This window comes from Phascolarctos cinereus, unplaced genomic scaffold (genome assembly GCF_003287225.1).
Source record: "Phascolarctos cinereus isolate Bilbo 61053 unplaced genomic scaffold, phaCin_HiC Scaffold_5;HRSCAF=322, whole genome shotgun sequence".
NCBI classification, from domain to species: domain Eukaryota; kingdom Metazoa; phylum Chordata; class Mammalia; order Diprotodontia; family Phascolarctidae; genus Phascolarctos; species Phascolarctos cinereus.
This window is the reverse complement of record NW_027555958.1, coordinates 150,837,523-150,858,198: the sequence shown is the minus strand read 5'-3', so window position 1 is coordinate 150,858,198 and position 20,676 is coordinate 150,837,523. Positions and strand designations below refer to the sequence as shown.

The following is a 20,676-nucleotide window of genomic DNA, read 5'->3' as shown; positions in this document are numbered from 1 at the left end:
ATTAAGGAAAAATGTTATCACTAGGAAGCAATAGCTAATTCCAAGTATTCTGTGGTATACTGTTTTTTCAGTTAATACAAAACTTTACAAAATTAGCCCCCCTATTTATGTTCTAAGATGCCTGCTTCTTTCATTTAACAGAAAATAAATTTTTTGACTCAACTATGGCCTTTTAGTTTGCCAACAATAATGGAAGTTCTCTAAAGACATACTAGATTTTTAAAAAAGCTTTTAGCCTTTTCAAGAAAAGACTTTAATAGACAACTGTTGAGAAATAAACCTTATGATTAAAAAAACCTATCCTTTCAGTTGGTTTTAATATTTTTTCAATCACTCAATCAACAAGTATTTATCAAATACTTGTTACTTGACAAGCATTGCGCTACACTAAGAGTATAAAGACAAAAGTAAAACATTCCCTGCCCTTAAGGAACTTACATGGGGGAGAGGGGAAAAGGTGCATGGAGTCAAAAACAAACCGATACAGGCATATACAAAACAGATATGAGTCAATCAGCAACAAGCACTTAGTAGGCACTTACTATGAGCCAGGCACAATGTTAATACTGTGTACAAAGTAGATTTAGGGGCAGGGGAGAGAATGCACTATCATTTAGGATGACCAGGAAAGGCCTCAAGAAGAAAGAGATACTCAGCTGAGTCTTGAAGGAATCTTCAGATTCCAGGAGTCAGAGGTGAGGAGGAAGAGCGTTCAAAGAAGAGCAACCAACATAAAGACATGAAGACAGGAGATGAATGTCATGTGTGAGGGGCCACACAAAGGTCAGTAGGGCTGGACTATAGAGAACATAAAAGGGAAATAACATGGAATAAAGCTAAAAGGTAAAATGGAGCTAGCGTATGAAGTCATTTTCAAAGTCAAACGGTTCACATTTGATCCAAGAAAGGAAAGAGAGCCACTGGAGTTTATTTTACTGTGGAGGGGGTGGGACATAAATGGCCAGACCTATACTTTAGGAAAATCACTATCATGGTTGAGCAGACTGCAGGTGTCAAACTCTTGGTCCCAGGACAGCCCAAACCAGATTAAAACGTAATTGGGAAATGGTTAACAAAATAAAAAATGCAACGCGTCGCAGACATTATTTTGTGGTTGTCTAAGCATTTCTATTTGACATTGACACCACCGAAGTGGAGAAAAGATTGGAGTGGAAAGGGACCTGAGACAGAGACAATTGGGAAGTTATGTAATAGTCAAGGACTCTAGGTGAGAGGTGATGGAGCCTGAACTTGGTTTGGCAACTATATAGGGGAAGAGAATATGTACAGGAGTGATGTCATGCAGACAGAAACAACACGCCCTGGCAACTGATTGGATATATGAGGTGAAGGAGATTGAGGAGTGGTTGTGAACCCGCATGACCTGACAGAAATAGGGAAATTCAAACTGGCTTGTCAGGCTGAGTAGCGAGGTTAGGGAGGAAGACAGCGAGTTCTGTTTTGGACATGCTGAGTTTGAGATGCCCCAGGAACATTTTATGAGGTGTGATCATAACGTATCTTTTTAAATAGCCAGTCTTAAATATATTTGGGTATTGGTTACTTAATCAATATAACCCAGTGTTTCTCATACTGTAGTGGTTCATAAAGGAGTTCTGGGGATACTGGAGAGATAGGCTCTACAGAACTCCCAACATGTAGCTGTAACCATCGCTCATTCATAGACACATATGAGACTAATTAAATTGATTTCTCACCCACGTCTGTTGGGTTTTGCTCTAAAGTACCTAGATAAGTACCTAATATACAAAAGAAACAATATGTTGTGCCTGTACATATTTATTTGATGTTAGAATTGGTCTATATGAGAACTCTTTAAGACTCAAAAGGGTTAAAAGAAAAATCTGAAGAGTGGGAGGCTAAATAGCAGTTTTTCTGACTCATTTGACAACCCACTGAAGTTCTTCTGTTTTAGAATATGTAATAGTCTGGGAAAATCTCAAAAGAACTTGTTAATTTTATTTAATTTCATTTAACTATGCCAAACTATTTTCAATGTCTGTTTTGTTCCCCTTCTCCCCTCCTAAAAAAAAATCTCAGAGAATTGTCTTCCAAAAAATGCTAAACCATAATGTTTTATCTTGAAATTAAGTGCACTGACAATCAAAGATACTTACTCAGACTACTTAGTTGTCTAATTATATTTGCCAAGGAGATATTGGTTACACATTCCAGTTCATTCTTAATGCCTCTGGGCAGTGCTGTATGGCACAGGTGCCTGGGGTCAATATTTCTCTTCACTAATGGCATTCCGAGATGAATCTATGTGCCAACTCACCTGGGAGGAATGAAATACAGTTAAAGAAGATGATTCACACATCAAAACTCAAATTTTCAATCACTTCTGAGTAATGCTGTCTTTCATATGCAAATGAACAATGATAATCTTTGCTTGGAAGAAATGCATGAATTTGGATGTTCATCTATCCAAAAAAAATCAGATGAGATCTTCTAACTTGGATTCAAGTCATTTAAACTGAATTCAACTTTTATTAAACAAGATATTGCACTAGGCATTGTGGATACAAAAGTAAAAAATGAAAGTCTCTTCCTTTAAGGAGCTTTGAGTCCACCTGTACATATACAAATAAGTACACAGAAATTTGAGGAGGGAAGAGGATTGAAATCTGAGAAAATCTGGGAAGATAAAGGATTCTAAGTGGCAAAAGTGAAGAGAGACTGTATTCCAGGAATGAGGACAGCTTGTGTGAAGGCAAAGAGATGGAGATGGAATTCCGGATTAAGGACGAACTGGTGGACCACCTTGACTAGAAAACACAATGTGTGAAAGGAACTAATATGCAATAAATATGGAAGGGCAGGCTGGAGCCACATTGTGGACGACTTTAAATGCAAAGCTAAGGAATCTGTATTTTATTCTAGAGGCAACAGGGAGCCCCTCAAAGATTTTTTAAGCAAGGTAGACACACAGTCAGATCTGTGCTTTACTTAAGAAGATTATTTTACATCAGTTCATATATGTCTTTTCATGTGTCATTGAAATAATCTATTTCCTCTTTTCTTATGGAATATTAGTATTTCATTATATTCACAGATCACAATTGGTTCAGCCATTCCCCCACAGATGGGCATCTCCTTACTTTCCAGTTGTTTGTTTTTGCTTTTTTCTTTTTTTTTTTCTGCTACCACAAACAGGACCCTTTCTCCTTTCTTTGGTGTACTAGACTAACAGTGACTCATGATGAAGTGTGTTATTCATTCCTGACAGAGAAGTGATGGAGTCAAGATACAGAGAGACATCTATTTTTTTGCACATAGCCAATTTGTTTTGCTTGACTATGCACATGTGTTACAAGGAATTTTGTTTTCTTTTTTTTCCTCAATAGGGTAAGAGTGAAAGGAGAAGAAATAGATTTTTTTTAGTGGAAATATATTTTTAAAAGAATGTTATTTTGGCAGCTGTTTAGAACTGATTAGAGAAGAAAGAGAATGAACCAGGATAATTCTCAATAATTGCTAAAAAGTTTCAACATTACTGCTGAACACAAAACCTATTTGTTACTTTCAATATTCTATGAATTACTATTGTTAATTAACTCTGTGACCCTGAGCAAGTCACTTAGCCATTTTTTCATCTCATCTCATCCTGGTTTCCTGACTATAAAATGGGAGGTGGCTAAATGAAGTGACTGCTAAAATCCCTTCCAGCTAGAAAGTCCTAAGACTTTAAGAATGCATAACAATTCATAATCTTATCATTCTAGTCACTATCAGTGACGTCCTTTCTAAGCTAACTTATTTTCACTTATAGTACACAAAAGGAATGATCTCAGGAGTTGGTGTGAGATTCTTCCTAAAGGAAATGCTTCACAATCATGTGACAGAGAAATTCAAGCAGCTATGTCAGAAGTATAAAATTTAAATTTCTACATGAATTATATTAACACATCAGTAGTATAAAGAACTACTGTTAAGAGTTTTACACACTTTTAAAAAATACATAAAACCTAATCTAATATTTCTTTAATGGAACAAAAAATATTCAAATTTTCCCCTAGTTTGCTGCATATTTCCCAAAGGTTCACTAAAGAATAATTTGTGAATTACTAAAATTTTAGTGACACTAATTAAATGCCAAATTAGATATTCTGAAAACAAGGTCAAGATAGAGTTGAGTTCTCTAGTGCATTAACAGAAATCACTACTTATTAACTTAACCCAAACCTCCCTAATCCTTTTCCAAAGGAATTACAAAATGGTAATACTGGAGTAAAATTACCCTGCTTAGATTCTCACACAAGTTCTAGGATAGATTTTTCAGCTATGGGTCTTAATCTCTCCATCAAATGTCAGGGGTTTGAACCTGAGTTTCAAAGACCCCTATGTTCTTGTAAAGCATGCCCAGGACAGGAATCAGGAAGACAACAATCTTGTTTTCCAAATGAAAATAACATTTGTAATACTGTGATATTGCAAACATCAAATGAAATAATATTTGTAAAGTATTTAACACAGTCCATGGCACACAGTAGGTGCTTAATAAATGCTTATTCTACTCTCCTTCCAGTTTGTAACTATTTTTTGATGATGTAACATAAAACTTGACACAAAATAGACCAACAGTTGTCAATCTTCTTTCGCTCGACATCACAGTGTTCTTTGGCCTGGGAAGTCTAAGCACATTACTGGAGAATTAGAGACATTGGTGATGAGATCCCAAGTGTGTTTCATACAATTTCCAGCATTCTTAGGGAAACTCCAAGCCATTTCTGAGAACTCCACTGAAGTAGGCTCTTAATAAATGTTTACTGAACGAACAGCAGAACTATAATTATTTTGCTTCTGGGTTTTTGAAGAATGATCTTCAGACTGAATTAGATATAGCAAAAAATAGCTAACAAGGAGTTGAAACCCAAGAAAAGTAAGGAGATGGTGAAAGAATATGTTACCACTTCAAGAAATTCAAGTCATGGGCCACATAAGAACTACCAGGGAATTGCTGAGCCAATGTCATAATCTTTCACAGATTGAGTCAAATGGACAAGGAACCTGAGGCTAGCTATTAAGAGAGAAGAGCCCGGGGTGTGTAAATGATTGGCTGGTGAGTTGGCTTTGTTCCTGGAAAAATTCTAAACTACATCTTGAAAGGGATCACCTGGGAACATTTAGAAAAGAAAAGCAGGGATTATTGGTTTCAAGAACTATCTTCTTTTGTGATAAAGTTAATAGATTGGTTGGACAGGAAAATGTTTCAGCAAAGGATATGTTAATGTTCTTCACGAACTCTTTATGGGCAAGATAGAGAGAAGTGAGGTGGATTTACATAACTGGCTGAACATGGGATCTACAGAGCACACGTCATTAGGTTAAGGCTTACTTGAAGAGAGATTTCTAATGAAGTAGTGGGCCTCATAAATTTGTCCTTAGCCCTAAAAATACTTTTATCAGTAACTTAGGTAAAGCAATACATGGAAGAAACCTACGAATGGAGATTAAAATGTTAGATAACAGAACCAGGACAAAAAAGATCTTGCCAGTCTGGAATAATGGTTTGAACTGAACGAGATGAAACTTCGTAGGCAAAAATATAGTTATCTTTGAAAACATCATGGGAAAATAATGATGTTAATAAGATGAGTTTTGGTTTGGTTGGGTTTTTTTTTTTGGAGGGGGGTCTGGATATGGTTGGACAATTACTAAAAGAGTTGTATAATTTCCTAAATACATGATATTAAAATATACTTAATTACCATTAGTATAAAATTATTTTAGTTATCATTAAAACTACCTTTACTATTTAACATTAGAATATACTGTAAAATATTAAATAATGCTTCACAATTGTTAAGGCAAGAGTTTTCACCTTGAGGTTCAAGAACTTGTTTTTTAAATATCTTGAGTAACATAATTAGTTTCCTTTGTAATTCTATAGATTTTATTTTATGCATTTAAGAACACTGGACTGCCAAAAGAGTCTGTGACGTACAAAACAAAACAAAAAAACTCTTACACTAAGGGATCTTCTGCTGATTCGTGAAATGAAAAGTTCTTAAACATGAAAAATCAAGGGTCAGACAAACATCATAACTGAATGGTTATGTGATGCTGTAGAAGTCAAAACATATAACTCCAATTCTTATTTTCAGATTTTAAGGGCTAGCCTGCAAAATTATAACAAAAGGACTCTTAAAATAAATAGCTTGCAGGAAAATGTAAACGAATGCTTTAAAAAGATTCATAAAAATCAAATGAGGATTTAGGCTGCTCTTCTAGACTGCAGACAGAGCAAAACTATAACCACAAATATTTTATTACTATATGTAACATCAAAAAGCAACTGATGACTTCTTAAACTTAACTCTTTGATGAGCTAATTCACCATCTACTGTCACTTTCAAAAACATTCTGGAATTTTGTCATCAAACTGTAATAGCATAATGCAATTTTATCATTTGTCCTAGCACTGTAGAATCAAAAGTTAAATTATGGGGGAAAATATATTGCTTCTAATTAAAACAGATCAGTATCACTTGATTCAGGTGTGTTTTTAAAAGTACCCTAGCTTTTGTGTAGAAACTAACGCTTTCAGTTTTTTATTACAAATTTCTTAGTCCACAAGAGGTGAGCCTGCTTAATTATACAATTTACTGAACAAGTAAATGTGAATTTTCAATCTCAGAATGTTTAAAGAAAAATATGTTCTTCAATGAGAACTTAATAGCTCCGGTACATGAACTCTATGGATGACAAACTTCTTTGAGGTCCTGACTACCAATCTGGAACTAATTTGAAACTGAGAACACAAATACATGAAATAAATACAATACATGAAATAAATACATCTTTAAAAGAATGAACACTATGATATTTTAGTTTATTTCTTGAAGAAAATATACTTGTTTCACAGATTTTTTTTTTAAAAAATTGGTTTAATTCTAAATATGGAAATTACAGCATGCTTGACAAGACACTGAAATGTCAACTTTACAATCTCTTACTAAAAAAATGCATGCTACTGTGCACATAGAAGGATCTATTCTCACTGTACGGTAAAAAATGAAATGAGGAAAAGACACCTGAACTTACCAGCCACCAAGCCACAGAAGGTCTGATGACACACACCAGGTGTATGTATCAATCCCAACTCTGCTACAAGCATCAAACTTCAACTGTTCATTAACTTTACGAATCCTACACACAGAAACAGAAAATAAGCCAACCTAGTCAATCCCTAAGCTGTAACAGTATGAACCATCCTGAACATCTACAGACACTGGACTGCTTTGAAGTGATCCAGCCCTTTCACAAAGAGATTAGAATTCAACACAGGGACTCACCTTCACAACAGAGCTATCTTTACAAAGAAGACACAGAAGCTATAACCTCTCCCATATCCCTGGGTGACCAGAACCTTTCTTCCTTCCTCAGAAACTTGAAAGAAACACCCTGCAGGCAAACTGATTAAGAAATAATTACAGATGCCTTTGGTTCCAACACACGATGACTAAATATTAAATTTTGAGAAGCCAGAACTGAGAGGAGTAACATTGCTATATGACTACAGCAGAAAGAAAAAATATGATAGAAGCAATAAACCACATGGTAGATTTGCAGCGTATCACATTAGTATGTTAGATCAGTGGATCACATTAGTATATTAGTAGTTAGAGAAGGAAGTCGATGCTAATAAAAAAAGTCATGACAGACAGCTCTATGATAGATCGGAGATTCAGTACAGTCAAGTTGGTGACCAGATATCTAATAAAGAGGAGTAGCTAGTTATGTAGTTCCATGTTTATCTAAAGGTGAAGGGTAATTATTTCAAAATAATACAATTGCCATATCAAACTTGGACAAGCATCATAGTCATAAAACCCTCTAACTTTTTATGATATAGAAAAAGATAATACTTTGCAAACTATTTTTTTGCAAGTACATCATAAATACAGGTTAACTCAATAGAGAAAACGATACCAATTTTTAAAATGATATTTAAGTTGTGATACATTTTAATATTAACCATTATACAAAGTCACTGTCCAAAATTAAAGAATTACAACTTACCAAAAATAATCAGTTAATGATCACTGCTAATAAAAACAAATTTTAAATGTGCAAATCTATTAAATGGACTTTTGTGCATATGTGATGTATAGGTAACTATGTGGTGCAGTGGATAGAGCACTGGGCCTGGCGTCAGGAAAACCTGAATTCAAATATGGCCTTAGACACTTACTAGTCATGTGACCCTGAGCAAGACACTTATCCATTTTTGTCTCAGTTTCCTCACCTGTAAAATTAGCTGGAGAAAGAAATAGCAAACCACTTCCAGTATCTTTGCCAAGAAAACCCCAAATGGGACCATGATGAGTTGGACACAACTGAAATGACTGGACAACAAAAAAACATTATGTGAAGATAGTGCCATTGACAGTAAATATTGTGGTTGCTTTTCATTATCTTTCCCATAGATGCCTTTTCCTAAACATGCTATTCTGACCTGAAAACAATATACCACGTGTGGTCTGACTACACAGAACTCTAGCAAGCCTACTACTCTAGTCATGGACTCTATGTCTCTGAGTATAGCCCAAGAAGACATTATCTCTCTTGGATGCCATAATGTCATTTACTTATATTGAGCTTACAGTCAAATAAAACCCCCAAGTATTTTTGTAAGCAAACCACTTCTATCTAGTCATGCCTATCTTCATTATGCTGATTATAAAATCAAATGACTGGATGAGATGAAATGCTCTAACGTCTATGATTAAATGGCTTACCCAGAGATTAAACCCATAATTTTGGGCACATCTTTATTCTGTCTAACCAACTAAACTAAAATGCTTATCTGTATATACAGAAAAATTAGAATGATGTGCTTACAAAGTTCTCTTACAAAAAGATCGAGTCCTTTAGGTAGCTGACAAAAGACTCTAACTATGCAAAAAATAGCATTGTGGTCTTAAGAAAACCCCAGGAGGGAAAGTAGTGACTCATTTCCCAGTGCTATTTGAATAGCAAATGATGCCACTATTATCAAGTCTGACCTTACTAGTTAAGCATGAAGTATAGTGATTTAAGCAGGCTCTAGGAAGGTCACTCTGCCCCAAATCTTTCCCCCACATCTTATCCTACGTGATCGTCACAGTCCAGTAATGGACAGTAGGTAGAAATGACAAGACTCAACAGTTGATGAGATATGTGAGGTAAGAATGAGGATAACAGCAAGATTGTGAGTCTGGGTGAATGGGAGTACAGTGGTAGACTCAACAGGAATAGGAAATTTAGGAAAGAGAGGAAAGGTTAGGGGAGAAAGATAGACTGAATACTATGTAAATCCAGCACTGTGGTAAAGTAAAAATAATACCCAACTGAGTTCTAGGCCAGGAAGCTTTTTAGCTCATAAGAACTCCCTATTAAGTTTGCAAAAATGCTTAAGAGGCCAAGTGACTTGAGAGTAAGCTAGGCACCTTGACTGGTTTACTTCACAATTTTACAATCTAGAACTAGTTCTGATGAGAACCTGTAAACTAACAAAAGACAGAAAATACATTATTTGAAGCATAATCATGCCTAAGTGACTACTAGAAGCAGATCTTTATCCATGTCACAACCCATCCATCTTCTTTGTGACCTTAAGACCCTGTCCTGGGCCTTCTCTTCTTTGTTCTTTATTATCTCTCTGTCAGTGACTCAATCAGCTTTCATTATTTTAATTATCTTCTAAGCAAAGGACTACCAGATCTATACACACAACACTAACCTATACATCCAATACTAATCTTTCTCTTGAGCTCTAGTCCCATGTTATTAATAGACTACTGGTGATTTCAAATCGGATGTCTCCTAGGCAAACTCAACATGTCCAAAACAGAAAACTTTTCTTTTGATCGGCAGCTAGGTGTGTTAGTAGTCCACTGGACCTGGAGTCAAGAAGACCCGAGTTCAAATCTGGCAACAAATCTAGACACATACTAGATATGTGACCATGGACAAGATACTAAACATCTATTTCAGTTTCCTCACTGGTAAAATAGGGATATAATAGCACCTGCCTCCCAGGCTTGTTGTGAGGATAAAATGAGATAATATTTATAAAGTTTTGCAAATCTTAAAATGTGGAATCAATGCTAGCTATTATTATTGTTATTGTAATTATTATTATCATTATTATTCCCACCACCTTCCTTCTTCCAGATCAATACTGCTTCTAAACTCTCCAATTTCTGCTGAGGATACCACCATCTTTCTAGGCACTAAAGTTTAAAACCTTAAGAGTCATCCTTGACTGTTCACTTTCACCCCATATCTCTAATCACTTGGGAAATCTGGTCATTTCTACACTAACAATCTATCTCCCTATCCTACTTCAGGCTCTCTCTCTTTCACATCATGTCTCCCCTGGACTACAGCTAGACCCTCCCAATTAGGCTCCCTCCCTGCCCTCAGGCCCTCCCTTCTCCAGTTCATCTTCCATATAGCTGCCAAAGGGATGTAACCAAAGCATGGATCTGACCATGTCACTCTCTTGCTCAATTAAAACTCTAGGATCTCTCTATTTCCTCCAGGAAATATAAAATCCTTTGTTTGACATTTAAGTCTTTTCACAACCTGGCCTGTTCTTATCTTTCTAGCTTACTGAGACCTGGGAAAGACTTTGGCTTAAAAAAGGCCAAGGTCTCCTAGGTCATCTCCAGTTGGCCTGATCTATATCTTGCCATTGGACCCAGATGGCTCGGAGGCTGGTGACTTTGCACAGTACTCCTTAACTTGAATCTTATTCACTTGCAGGTCATGCATCACCTTCCTGATGTCATGGTCCTCTCTGAGAACAAAGGACAAACAATAATTACCACCACCACCACCATCCTCACACGCAACACTCCATCATCCATATCCACATCCTTGTATACACTGCCCCCATGTTGGGAATGCATTCCTTCCTCACCTCCACCTTTTAGGATCCCTAGTTTCCTTCTAAGCTCAGCTCAAGCACACACGTGCGCATGCGCACACACACACATTCATGTTCTCTCTCTCAAAGAATGTAAGCACCCTGAGGCAGAGACTGTTTAGTTTTTGTCTTTGTATCACTAACACCTAGCACTGTAGCAAAGGGCTTTAGTAAATGCTTATGGACTAATTTTTAGAATATTTTGCTTGGTGCTGGGGATACAAAGACAGAAACAAAACAATTCTTGACTCAAAAATGTTATATTCTATTGGTTATTTACAACGTACTTTATACCTACTAATCCTCACAACAGGCTGTGAAGTAGATACCAGAGGTATTATTAGCTCTATTTCAAAGGTAAAGAAATTGAAGTTCAGACAGGATGATCTGCCCACAGGCACACAACTAATAGGGCAGCTAGGTAATGCAGTGGATAGAGTGGCAGGCCTGGAATCAGGAACACTCTTCCTGAGTTCAGATCTAGCCTCAGATACTTACTTTGTGAGCCTGTGCAAATCACTTAACCTTGTTTGCCTCCAGTTTCCTCATCTGTAAAACGAACTGGAGAAGGGAATGGTAAACCACTCCAGCATCTTTGCCAAGAAAACTTAAAAAACTACAACAACCCAAATAGTAAGAGTTGAAGACAGATTATAAATGCTGGTATCTCCTGACTTCAAGTCCAACATTCTCCACCTTACAATGCTGCCTCTACAATTCTGTCCCTATAGTTTTCTGGGCCTACAAACAAAGACTTTAATCTAATCAGAAGCATGAAAGGTACTATTTAATGTCATTGTGCATTTTTCTAGCCACAGATAGGATGATATCCAAATCAGCTTCTCTCATTCTATTTTCACTTCTGTCTCCCATTCTCCACTTTACATTTTCTCCCCTTAGCCACACAGAGAAGACAACCTCAGTTTCACTTAACTGCCCCTTCTTCTATTCACTTCTTTGACTCTCTACCACGTAATCTGAAACAAAGTGGTTTTCACATGAGGATTTCAAGCTAGGACACAGAACAGGCCACTGCCATTCACTATCCACTGCTTTTCCAACAATAATAACAATAACATTAATATCTCACTTTTACAGTACTTTATAAAGTACTTTCTTTACAGTAAGACTATGAAATAATACAAATGCCACCCCCATTTTACAGAGAAAACTGAGGCTCCCCTTTTGACCCCAGTAGTAATTGTATATCAGGAAGCTAACACATGTTACAGATGGGATTCAAACTGAAGTCTCCAGACCCCAAGTCCAGTGCTATATGACACTACGCTGCTTTTAACAAAGAGAAGATTACACTAACCTTTTTCCTCTGATAAGGGAAATGTAGGAGAATGGGATGTGTCTGCACACAGAACTAAGAAGTTCCTCTATTCATGGGCAGAGGGAAAAAAGAATACGTGATAACTGTGACAATACTGTGAAATCTTGGTGGGGCAAATTTTATTTTATCCCTGCTGTTTACTTTATCATTAAAAACCCTCTGAAAGGGGTGCAGTAACCTCTCATGTTTATTACTTACACAAATTTATTAAGATGGATATAATTCTTAATGATGCTATTTATATATGCTATCCAGAGTTAGTCAAGCAGAATGGTACTTTCTATTAATACATTTCAGTAAGAATTGAGATGTGCAGCAAAAAAAAAAAGTGTATCCAGTGTTAATTTATGAGGAGTACCAGAAAACACTTTTACTTAAAACAATTACACCTGTAATTCTTGGCTCCTCTTGAAAATAGAATCATTTTGTTACTGTTCAATTGTTTCAGTTGTGTCCAACTCTTTGTGATCCCAAATGGGGTTCTCTTGGCAAAGATACTGGAGTGGTTTGCCATTTCCTTCTCCAGGTCATTTTACAGATGAAGAAACAGAGACAAACAGGGTGAAGTGACTTGCCCAGGGTCTCACTGCTATTAGGTGTCTGAGGTCAGATTTGAACTCAAGAAGATGAGTCTTCCTGACTCTAGGCCCAGCATGCTATTGCACCACCTTGCTGACCTTAAATAGAATCATAACCAAAAAGTGTCTTGCATGTTATCTAGGTCTGCGGTTTACTGAGGCTAAGTGACCTGCCCATCATTGATGGCAGAGGGAGGCCTAGAACTCGGTCCGGTACTACTTTTACTTTACCACAATACTGGATTAAGTAGTATTCAGTCTATCTTTCTTCCCTAATTTTCCTCTCTTTCCTATTCCTGTTGAGTCTACCACTATAATCCCATTCACCCAGGCTCACAACTTTGCTGTCATCCTCATTCTTATCTCACATATCCCATCAACTGTTGAGTCCCTCTTCTCTCCACTCCCTCAGCTGCCACCCTCAGGCAGGCCCTCATCTTCTCGTACCTCCACTCCTACAATATCCTTCTAACTGTTCTCCTTGCCTCTCTTCCCACCACAATCTGTCTTCCACTCAGCAGATCTGACCACACTACTTATCTGATCAATAAACTCCTAAGGCTCCTTATTGCCTGCAAGATCATATGTCAAACGCTTTGTTTGATTTTTAAAGCCCTTCATAACCTGGACTCTTCCTTTCTTTCCTGTCCTTTTGCATCTTCCTCCTCTCCATGTAATCTATGATACCTAATAACTTCCTCACAAATGACCCTCCATCTTTCAGCTCTGTGCTTTTTCACTGGCTGTATCCCATGCCTACAATGCCTTCTGCTCACTACTTCCAACTCCCGGCCTCTTTCAAGACAGCTCAAATCTCATGTCCTCTCTCCCCCTCCCCTCTTGCTAATGACTTTTCTCTGAGATTACCTATTATTTAAAATGTATATGTCTTGAATGTTTGGTGTTCTATTTGGCATTCAAAGCCCTTCACAACACAACAACCACCCCCTCTGCTACCCCCACTGTATTTCCAACTTTTTTACATCTTACTCTGTATCATGTACTCTTTGATACAAAAACTGGCTTCCTGGCTGTTCCACTGACAAGACACTTCCATCTCTCATCTCTGGGCATTTTCTCTGGCTGTCTCTCACACCTGGAAGGTTCTCCCTCCTCACCTCTGTCTCCTGGCTTCCTTCAAGTCCTAAAATGCCACTTTCCACAGAAAGCCTTCCCCAATCCCTCTTAATGCTTGTGCCTTCCCTCTGTCAATTATTTCCAGTTTATACTATATATAGCTTGTTTGTACATAATTGTTTACTTGTTATCTCCCCCATTAGACTGTGAGCTCTTTGAGTGCAGGGACTGTCTTTTGCCACTTTTTGTAATCTCAGGGCTTACACTGTGCCTGGAACATAGTAGGCACTTATTACATGTTTATTTGACCAATTGACTGACTGTATGTACATACATTTGCATGTTGTCTTGCCCATTGAAACCGAGCTCCTAAAGGTCAAGAGACTATGTTTTTACCCTTTTTTTTTAATATCCCCTGAATGTGGTACCTGACACATAGTAAACCCTTAAATGCTTATTGATTGACTGATTTAAAATGTTTAAAAACAGTTCACCATTCAGAGAGATTTTGATTAATAGAAGGAAAATAATTAAATTATTCCCCTTATCAACCCAAACAGATGAACAAACATGTTGAAAAAGTAGCATTAAAGTACACCAGTTTCCTTGTTGAGAACAGGCCCACCTACAGACTCCGTCTGTACATGGTTTATTCCAAGAGCAGAAAAAAACCATGCACAATTCTCCCACACAAGGAGTATGCCATTAGGATGGCTAAGTTCCTGAAACAGAGCTATGCCATATAGAAGACAAGGTCTAGTTAATTTGTTGATCCTATGTGCCTTTACTATTGGTTCCCTGTGACCTAGGTTTTGGGGCAGATGTTCATATAGACTAAAATAAGCAATAAAGTAATTGAAATAGTCTTACTCCTGCCTCACTAGATAAATGAACACTGAAAATGCATTTGACTGGGAGTTGTCAGGTGCCATGTAGTCATATGTAACTGATAGGTTGTGGGGGAAAAATCATCTGCAACACCTCCACAGGCAAAGCTCCAAGCTATTTATACAGAACAAAAGGTACCATGGCTTATGCCATTTATTAAATGCTACTTTAGATAGCAATGTCTCTGATAACAATGTTCTTTCCATAAAATATGTATTGTATTAGTGCAAGCCAAACTATTATTTTAAACTAAAAAAACCCCACTGATTTCAAACTTGCACATAGATTAAAAATTTTGTGGGCCAAAAAATTTTGAAATGCTTGGAAAACTTGCATTCTAATAGCCTTTCTGAGTCTTTGGCTGTATCTACTTCCTCTGAAAGTTACACAGAGGATCAAAAAAATTGTCCCTATGCTAAGACAATGTAAATAAATAGAAACGTTTGGGTTGAAAGATCCAATGTTAAGTGCAGGAGTGGGAGATATGGGGAGAAAGCAGTTTGTTGAAAATAAATCTTCAGGTTTTGATGAATTATGAAACTCAAAATTGCAGTATCTGTCTAATAGGCTTCTTTGCCTCAAACCTCTACACTCTCCAACAAGGATCTTGGGCTTCATCAAGAAAAGCACAGTATCCTGGAATGAGAAGGTGACAGTTCTACTCTGGTCAGGCCACATCTGGAGCACTGTACAGAATTCTGGACACCATATTTTAGGAAATATACTGATACGCTGGGACATATCCAGGTAATGGCCATCATTATGGTGAATGCCACTACTAATATAAGCACCATTGATTGAAGAAACTGGGTGTATTTAGCCTGGAGAAGAAAAAACTTGGGGGGAGAGAGAGGCTTGATGGCTTTTTTTCAAGCATCAAAGGTCGATCATGTAGAAGAGAAAAAGGGATTATTTACCTGACCCCAAAAGGCAGAATTAGTAGTAATGCATGGAAGTTGCAAAGAAATAAATTTAGATTAAATTTAAAGTAAAAAAACAAAACAAAACCAAACAACTTCATAACAATTACAAATATCAAACGTCTAGAGAGGTTACCAAATAAAAAGTCCCAGTGAAAAAGGGATTCCTTTTTTTTTTTTTTGCTTTTTAGGCAATTGGGGTTAAGTGACTTGCCTAGGGTCACACAGCTAGTTAAGTGTCAAGTGTTTGGTCTGAGGCAATATTTGAACTCAGGTCCCGTGCTCTATCCACTGCGCCACCTAGCTGCCCCCAAAAAGGGATTCCTTAGAGATGGTGAGGTCCTCCAGATGTTCTTGTTTCCTGATTATATCAAGTCCCAGAATACTACAGAGAATCACAACCATTCAAGAATTTGTCTGGACAATCCACACTGGAAAATCTGAATGGATGTAGAATGCCAGTTGTGCAGGCTATATTATATGATTGGATGTCTACTGAGTTAGTCTATCAGAGTGAGTGAGTGTGTGAGTGTGTGTGTGTGTGTGTTTTGCCAAACATTGCAGAACAACAAGCTGGACCTATAACTGGTGGAAGAACACGGAACAGACTGCCTTTAAGAAACTGGTCAATGCTTTTAACTATTTCAAGCTGCTTCCTTGAATCAAAACTCCTTTTTAATAATAACATCACCAGAAAAATATTGTGAAATTTTAATAGCTTAAAACTGCACTAAGATTTTTGGGACACTCTGTATAGCCAGGACTTAAGATACACCACAACCTCCAAAGAATAAAAGTTGTAGGTTATCCAAAGGATAATGAAAATATTTACAATTGGTGTAGTAAATAGGCATGACATAATATCAACAATGTGTGCTTCTTAAGTGAAAAGTGACAAAATACGTACATACATATGTGTGTACATGTATATACAGATACACACACACACGCATATGGCTGGTTTTCACCTTCTACTCTTGTTTTCAGTTTAAAACCTCTTGATCAAATCCACTAATTTGTAGACAAATGTGTTCTTTGCTAGCCATTGTTAAATGTACTTCATCTTTGGCCAATGACACATTATTCCAAATGTTAACCAACGGTCTAGAAATACAAATTTTCTAAACCACTTGAATACTTTTAAAACTAGCATCTCTCTTGAAGTCCAAAGATGAAACACAACTCTGTGCTCTCACATCTTCTATTATTTGTCCAGGATTTGATAATCCCTAGTAGTAGATTTTTAGGTTGCTACTAGCAGTATCATTTGTCACCATATGAATCAATAGAATTTGTTAGGGGAGGTCAGGCTTGATAATCATACTTCATCTTTATTTCAACTTTTCCCCTTCCCTAAATCAGTTCTCTCTCCTATTTTCCTTTCTGTACAGGCATATGACTTTCTGAGTCAACCAAGTTCAAAATCTCTATATGAGCTTTGATTTATCATATACTACATCTCATGCTCATTCAGTTCCACTGACTATTCATATAATACAGATATGTACATATATTGTTATTCAGTTGTTTTTCATCTGTGTCCGACTCTTCATGACCCCATTTAGGGTTTTCTTGGCAAAGATGTTGGAGTGGTTTGCCATATCCTTCTTCAGCTCATTTTACAGATGAGGAAACTGAAGCAAATAGGTTTAAGTGACATACTACCCAGCTAGTAAGTGTCTGAGGCCACATTTGAACTCAGGAAGATGAGTGTTCCTGACTCCAAGCCTGGCACTCTATCTACCATGCCACCTAGCTGTGCATGTATGTATGCATATGTGTATGTGTGCACGTGTATTTGCATCTCCCTTTCCACAGCACCTGCCAAATACAAGTTCTTATTTCCATTACCATATTACTGGTTGCAACAGTCTATCAGCTGATTATCTTGACTCCAATTTCCCCCTTACTTCAATATTTTCTGCAGATTAATGCCACATTGCTATTTAAACAAATGGTAGTACAGTGGAAAAAGCTCTGGATGGAGTTAATGGGATTCAGGTTCCGTTCCTAGGCCTGCAACTAACCTGATGTATGACCCTAGGAAAAAAAAAAATCAAGCAATGTATCTAAGCCTTTGCTTCTTTATACACAAAAGGCCAATGCTATCATTTGATGATTTATTTCTAAAGAACCTAACCTTTTAAGTCTCTTTTCTATTGTCAATGTACATAGTTCCCTAAAGAAATGGACTCAATGTGTTATGACAGCTAGAAAGGCCAACAAAATTGCAGATAATATGAGGAAGAGCACTGAAAAACAAAGAATCATCCTACCCTTGAACTAAATCATGGTTCTCCTCCTAAAACACTGTGTATGGTTGGAGTGGTAGAAAACCTCCAAGTTTTCTAAGTTCTTATCATTTTAAAGTACGGTTTAGATTTTTTTTTCAAACTCCATAACTGACACTTGCAACATGGAAGCTGTTACTTTTCTGTCCATTCATTATGGACAGAATTTATTTATTATCCAGAATTTATTTTATTTATTATCCAGAACATTTATTATCCAGAAAAGCTTTCACTATATACTTCCTCCACTACCTTATTTACAAAAATGTTCAATTAAACTGTTCCTTACTATGGCAACCCCATTGTTGACAACTTTCCATCCAGAAAAGTGCCCACCTACTCAAAGGCTAATCAGATCTCAAAACTGGAGAGTTCTTGTGCTCAGACAGCTTATATTCTGTGAGGGAAGACAACATGTAGACACACAAATCTATATAAACTAATGCAATGTCATTTTTGGTGGCACACTAATAGCTAGGATGATCAAGAAAGCCCTTGTGGTGAATAAGCTGAGCTTTGAAGGAAACAACAGATTTTAAGAGGCAGAGGTGAGGAAAGAGTACTTTCTAAGCACAGGAGACAGCCTATTCAAAGGGAAAGGAAAAGAGATAGGAGAGGAAATTATATGTGAGAACAGAAAGATGATCAATTTGTGTTCAGCCAAATTAAGTGACTTGCCCAGGGTCACACAGCTAATAAATGTCTAAGGGTGGATTTGAACTCAAGTCTTCCCGATTCCAGTCCCAGCATTCCATCCACTGTGCCACCTAGTTGCCCTGTACAATCACTAAAGGGAAGTAATATTTAATAAGGTAAGAAAGACAAGTAGGAGTCAGGTTGTGAAGGACTTTCAATGCTAAATAGAAGTCTGTATTTAATTATGAAAGTAATAGGAAGCCTTTGGAGTTTATGAATTAGGGTTAACATTGTGTAAGCAGCTGTGTAAGAAGATGTGGTGGAGAGGGGAAAGACTCAAGGAAGTAAGACCAAATACAAGGTTGTTGCAATATTCCAGGTGTGAGGTAATGAGAGCTTGCACCAGGAGGAATCTACGTGATGTTAAAAAAAAAAAGTCACATCTGAGGCTCTACCTAAAGGGAGAAAACTGGATGCTCTGAGGAGGAAGAAACTTTTTATCCTCCCAAGGATGGCACAGCAGACACACAAAAGCTATCAGGTTAAAGAGCATCCAATAAGACATAAAGGAAGACAAAATCAGTCTTCGTAGTTGCTGATTCCCTGCCTAGGGATATGAAGGCTGCTATTTGTAAACCTAACAAAAAACAGTTGAAAGGTCCATTGTCTTTTTGGGGCATGTATCCAAGACACAACAGAGAACCTCAAAAGACTTGGCAAAACACATGACTTTTGTTGATTCATATGGGCACAAACTATTGACTTCTGTTGATTCATATGGGCACAAACAACACTTCTAGAAGGGCCCTAAAACCCACTATCAATGGCTATGCAGTCTTGGGCAAGAAAACAAGACCATAAGGGTGGAAGCTGTATTTTCCTCACTTGTTTCCCATTGCAAGGGATGCAGAAGAGAATTAATTTGGGAAATAAACAGGTGGCTGAAAAGGTGATATCTGAAAATAAGATGTGGATTTTCGGATTATGGTTTAAAAAGGTAGGAGAACAAGTATTTATTAAGTGCCTAGTATGTGCCAGGCATTGTGTTAAGCGATTTACAAATATTATAGGGTTGACAGATTCCTGACTAGTGATGAAGTATACCTAACACAGGCTGGTAAGAAAGGAGTTGCTCAAGACTGAAATTTTGAAGACCCAATGGGCAACAAAAATATTTGTCTGAAAGGTCAATGTGGATGCACAAAAATGTACAGAAAATGGAAGCAAGGCCAAGTAACAGAAGAGATAAAGCTCAGAATGAACAGAGGATGGTGAGGAATGGCAAAAAAGTTGTGGTTTTGTTTTTTGGTTTGTGTATGTTGGTGTGTGTGTGCACGTCTGCTAACTATAGTTGGAGAAAAAGGAAGATCAAAGAAGGAATAGGACTTTTGCTTAGAGTGGATAGTATGATGATAAGTGATAAGAGAGGAGAGCTGCTCCATTTGTATTTTCCTTATGTTTTTCTTTTCTGTAAAAAGGAAAGACCTCTACATTGGAAATGAAAAAAATAATTAACAAGGAGCTAGTACTTAAGACAATCAAGGACATAGCAAGAGAGGCTCTAGCTGCCCTTGATGAGTTTAAGTCACCTGGTCCAGATGACTGAAACAACTGGCAGACAGAATGGCTGAGCCATTATCAGTGATATCTGAAGGATCATGGAAAATGCAAAAAGTACTACAAGATCGGTGAAGGGCAAATATCCGATTTTTTTAAAAAGAGAAAGAAAAAAGAACAAAGTAGAGTTTGTAAACTATAAGCCAGTAAGCTTGACTTTGATTCCTATGAAAATTCTAGAATGGATCACTAAAAAGATGATTGGTGAACATCTCAAAAAGAGCCAACATGGCTTTATCAGGAACAGGTCATGCCGGATTAACCTCACTTTATTTTTTTTACAAAATTACTTAATTAATAGATCAAGGGAATGCTAGGGTTATAGTTCACCTTGAATTTATTTTTTAAACTGGTTTAATGACAAATGTTGGAGAAGATGTGAGAAAATTGG

The 20,676-nt window shown here is 37.1% G+C and overlaps 1 protein-coding gene across 6 annotated transcripts in view; it reads right to left on the bottom strand.

Annotated features, from left to right (window-relative positions):
* WASF1 (WASP family member 1) overlaps positions 1-20,676 on the bottom strand; it is a 129,728-nt gene that overhangs the window by 35,596 nt on the left and 73,456 nt on the right. For 4 of the 6 annotated variants that reach the window (XM_021008070.2, XM_021008069.2, XM_021008066.2 and 1 more), the window contains exons 3-4: positions 7,069-7,173; positions 2,139-2,299 (exon numbers count right to left, since the gene is read on the bottom strand). The exons of 1 other annotated variant lie outside the window; for it this stretch is intronic. In XM_021008070.2, coding sequence (XP_020863729.1) covers positions 2,139-2,271 — 133 coding nt within the window. In that variant the 5' untranslated portion in view covers positions 2,272-2,299; positions 7,069-7,173. The remainder of the gene's footprint in view (positions 1-2,138; positions 2,300-7,068; positions 7,174-20,676) is intronic. One more of the 6 variants, XM_021008068.2, reaches the window with a different exon arrangement.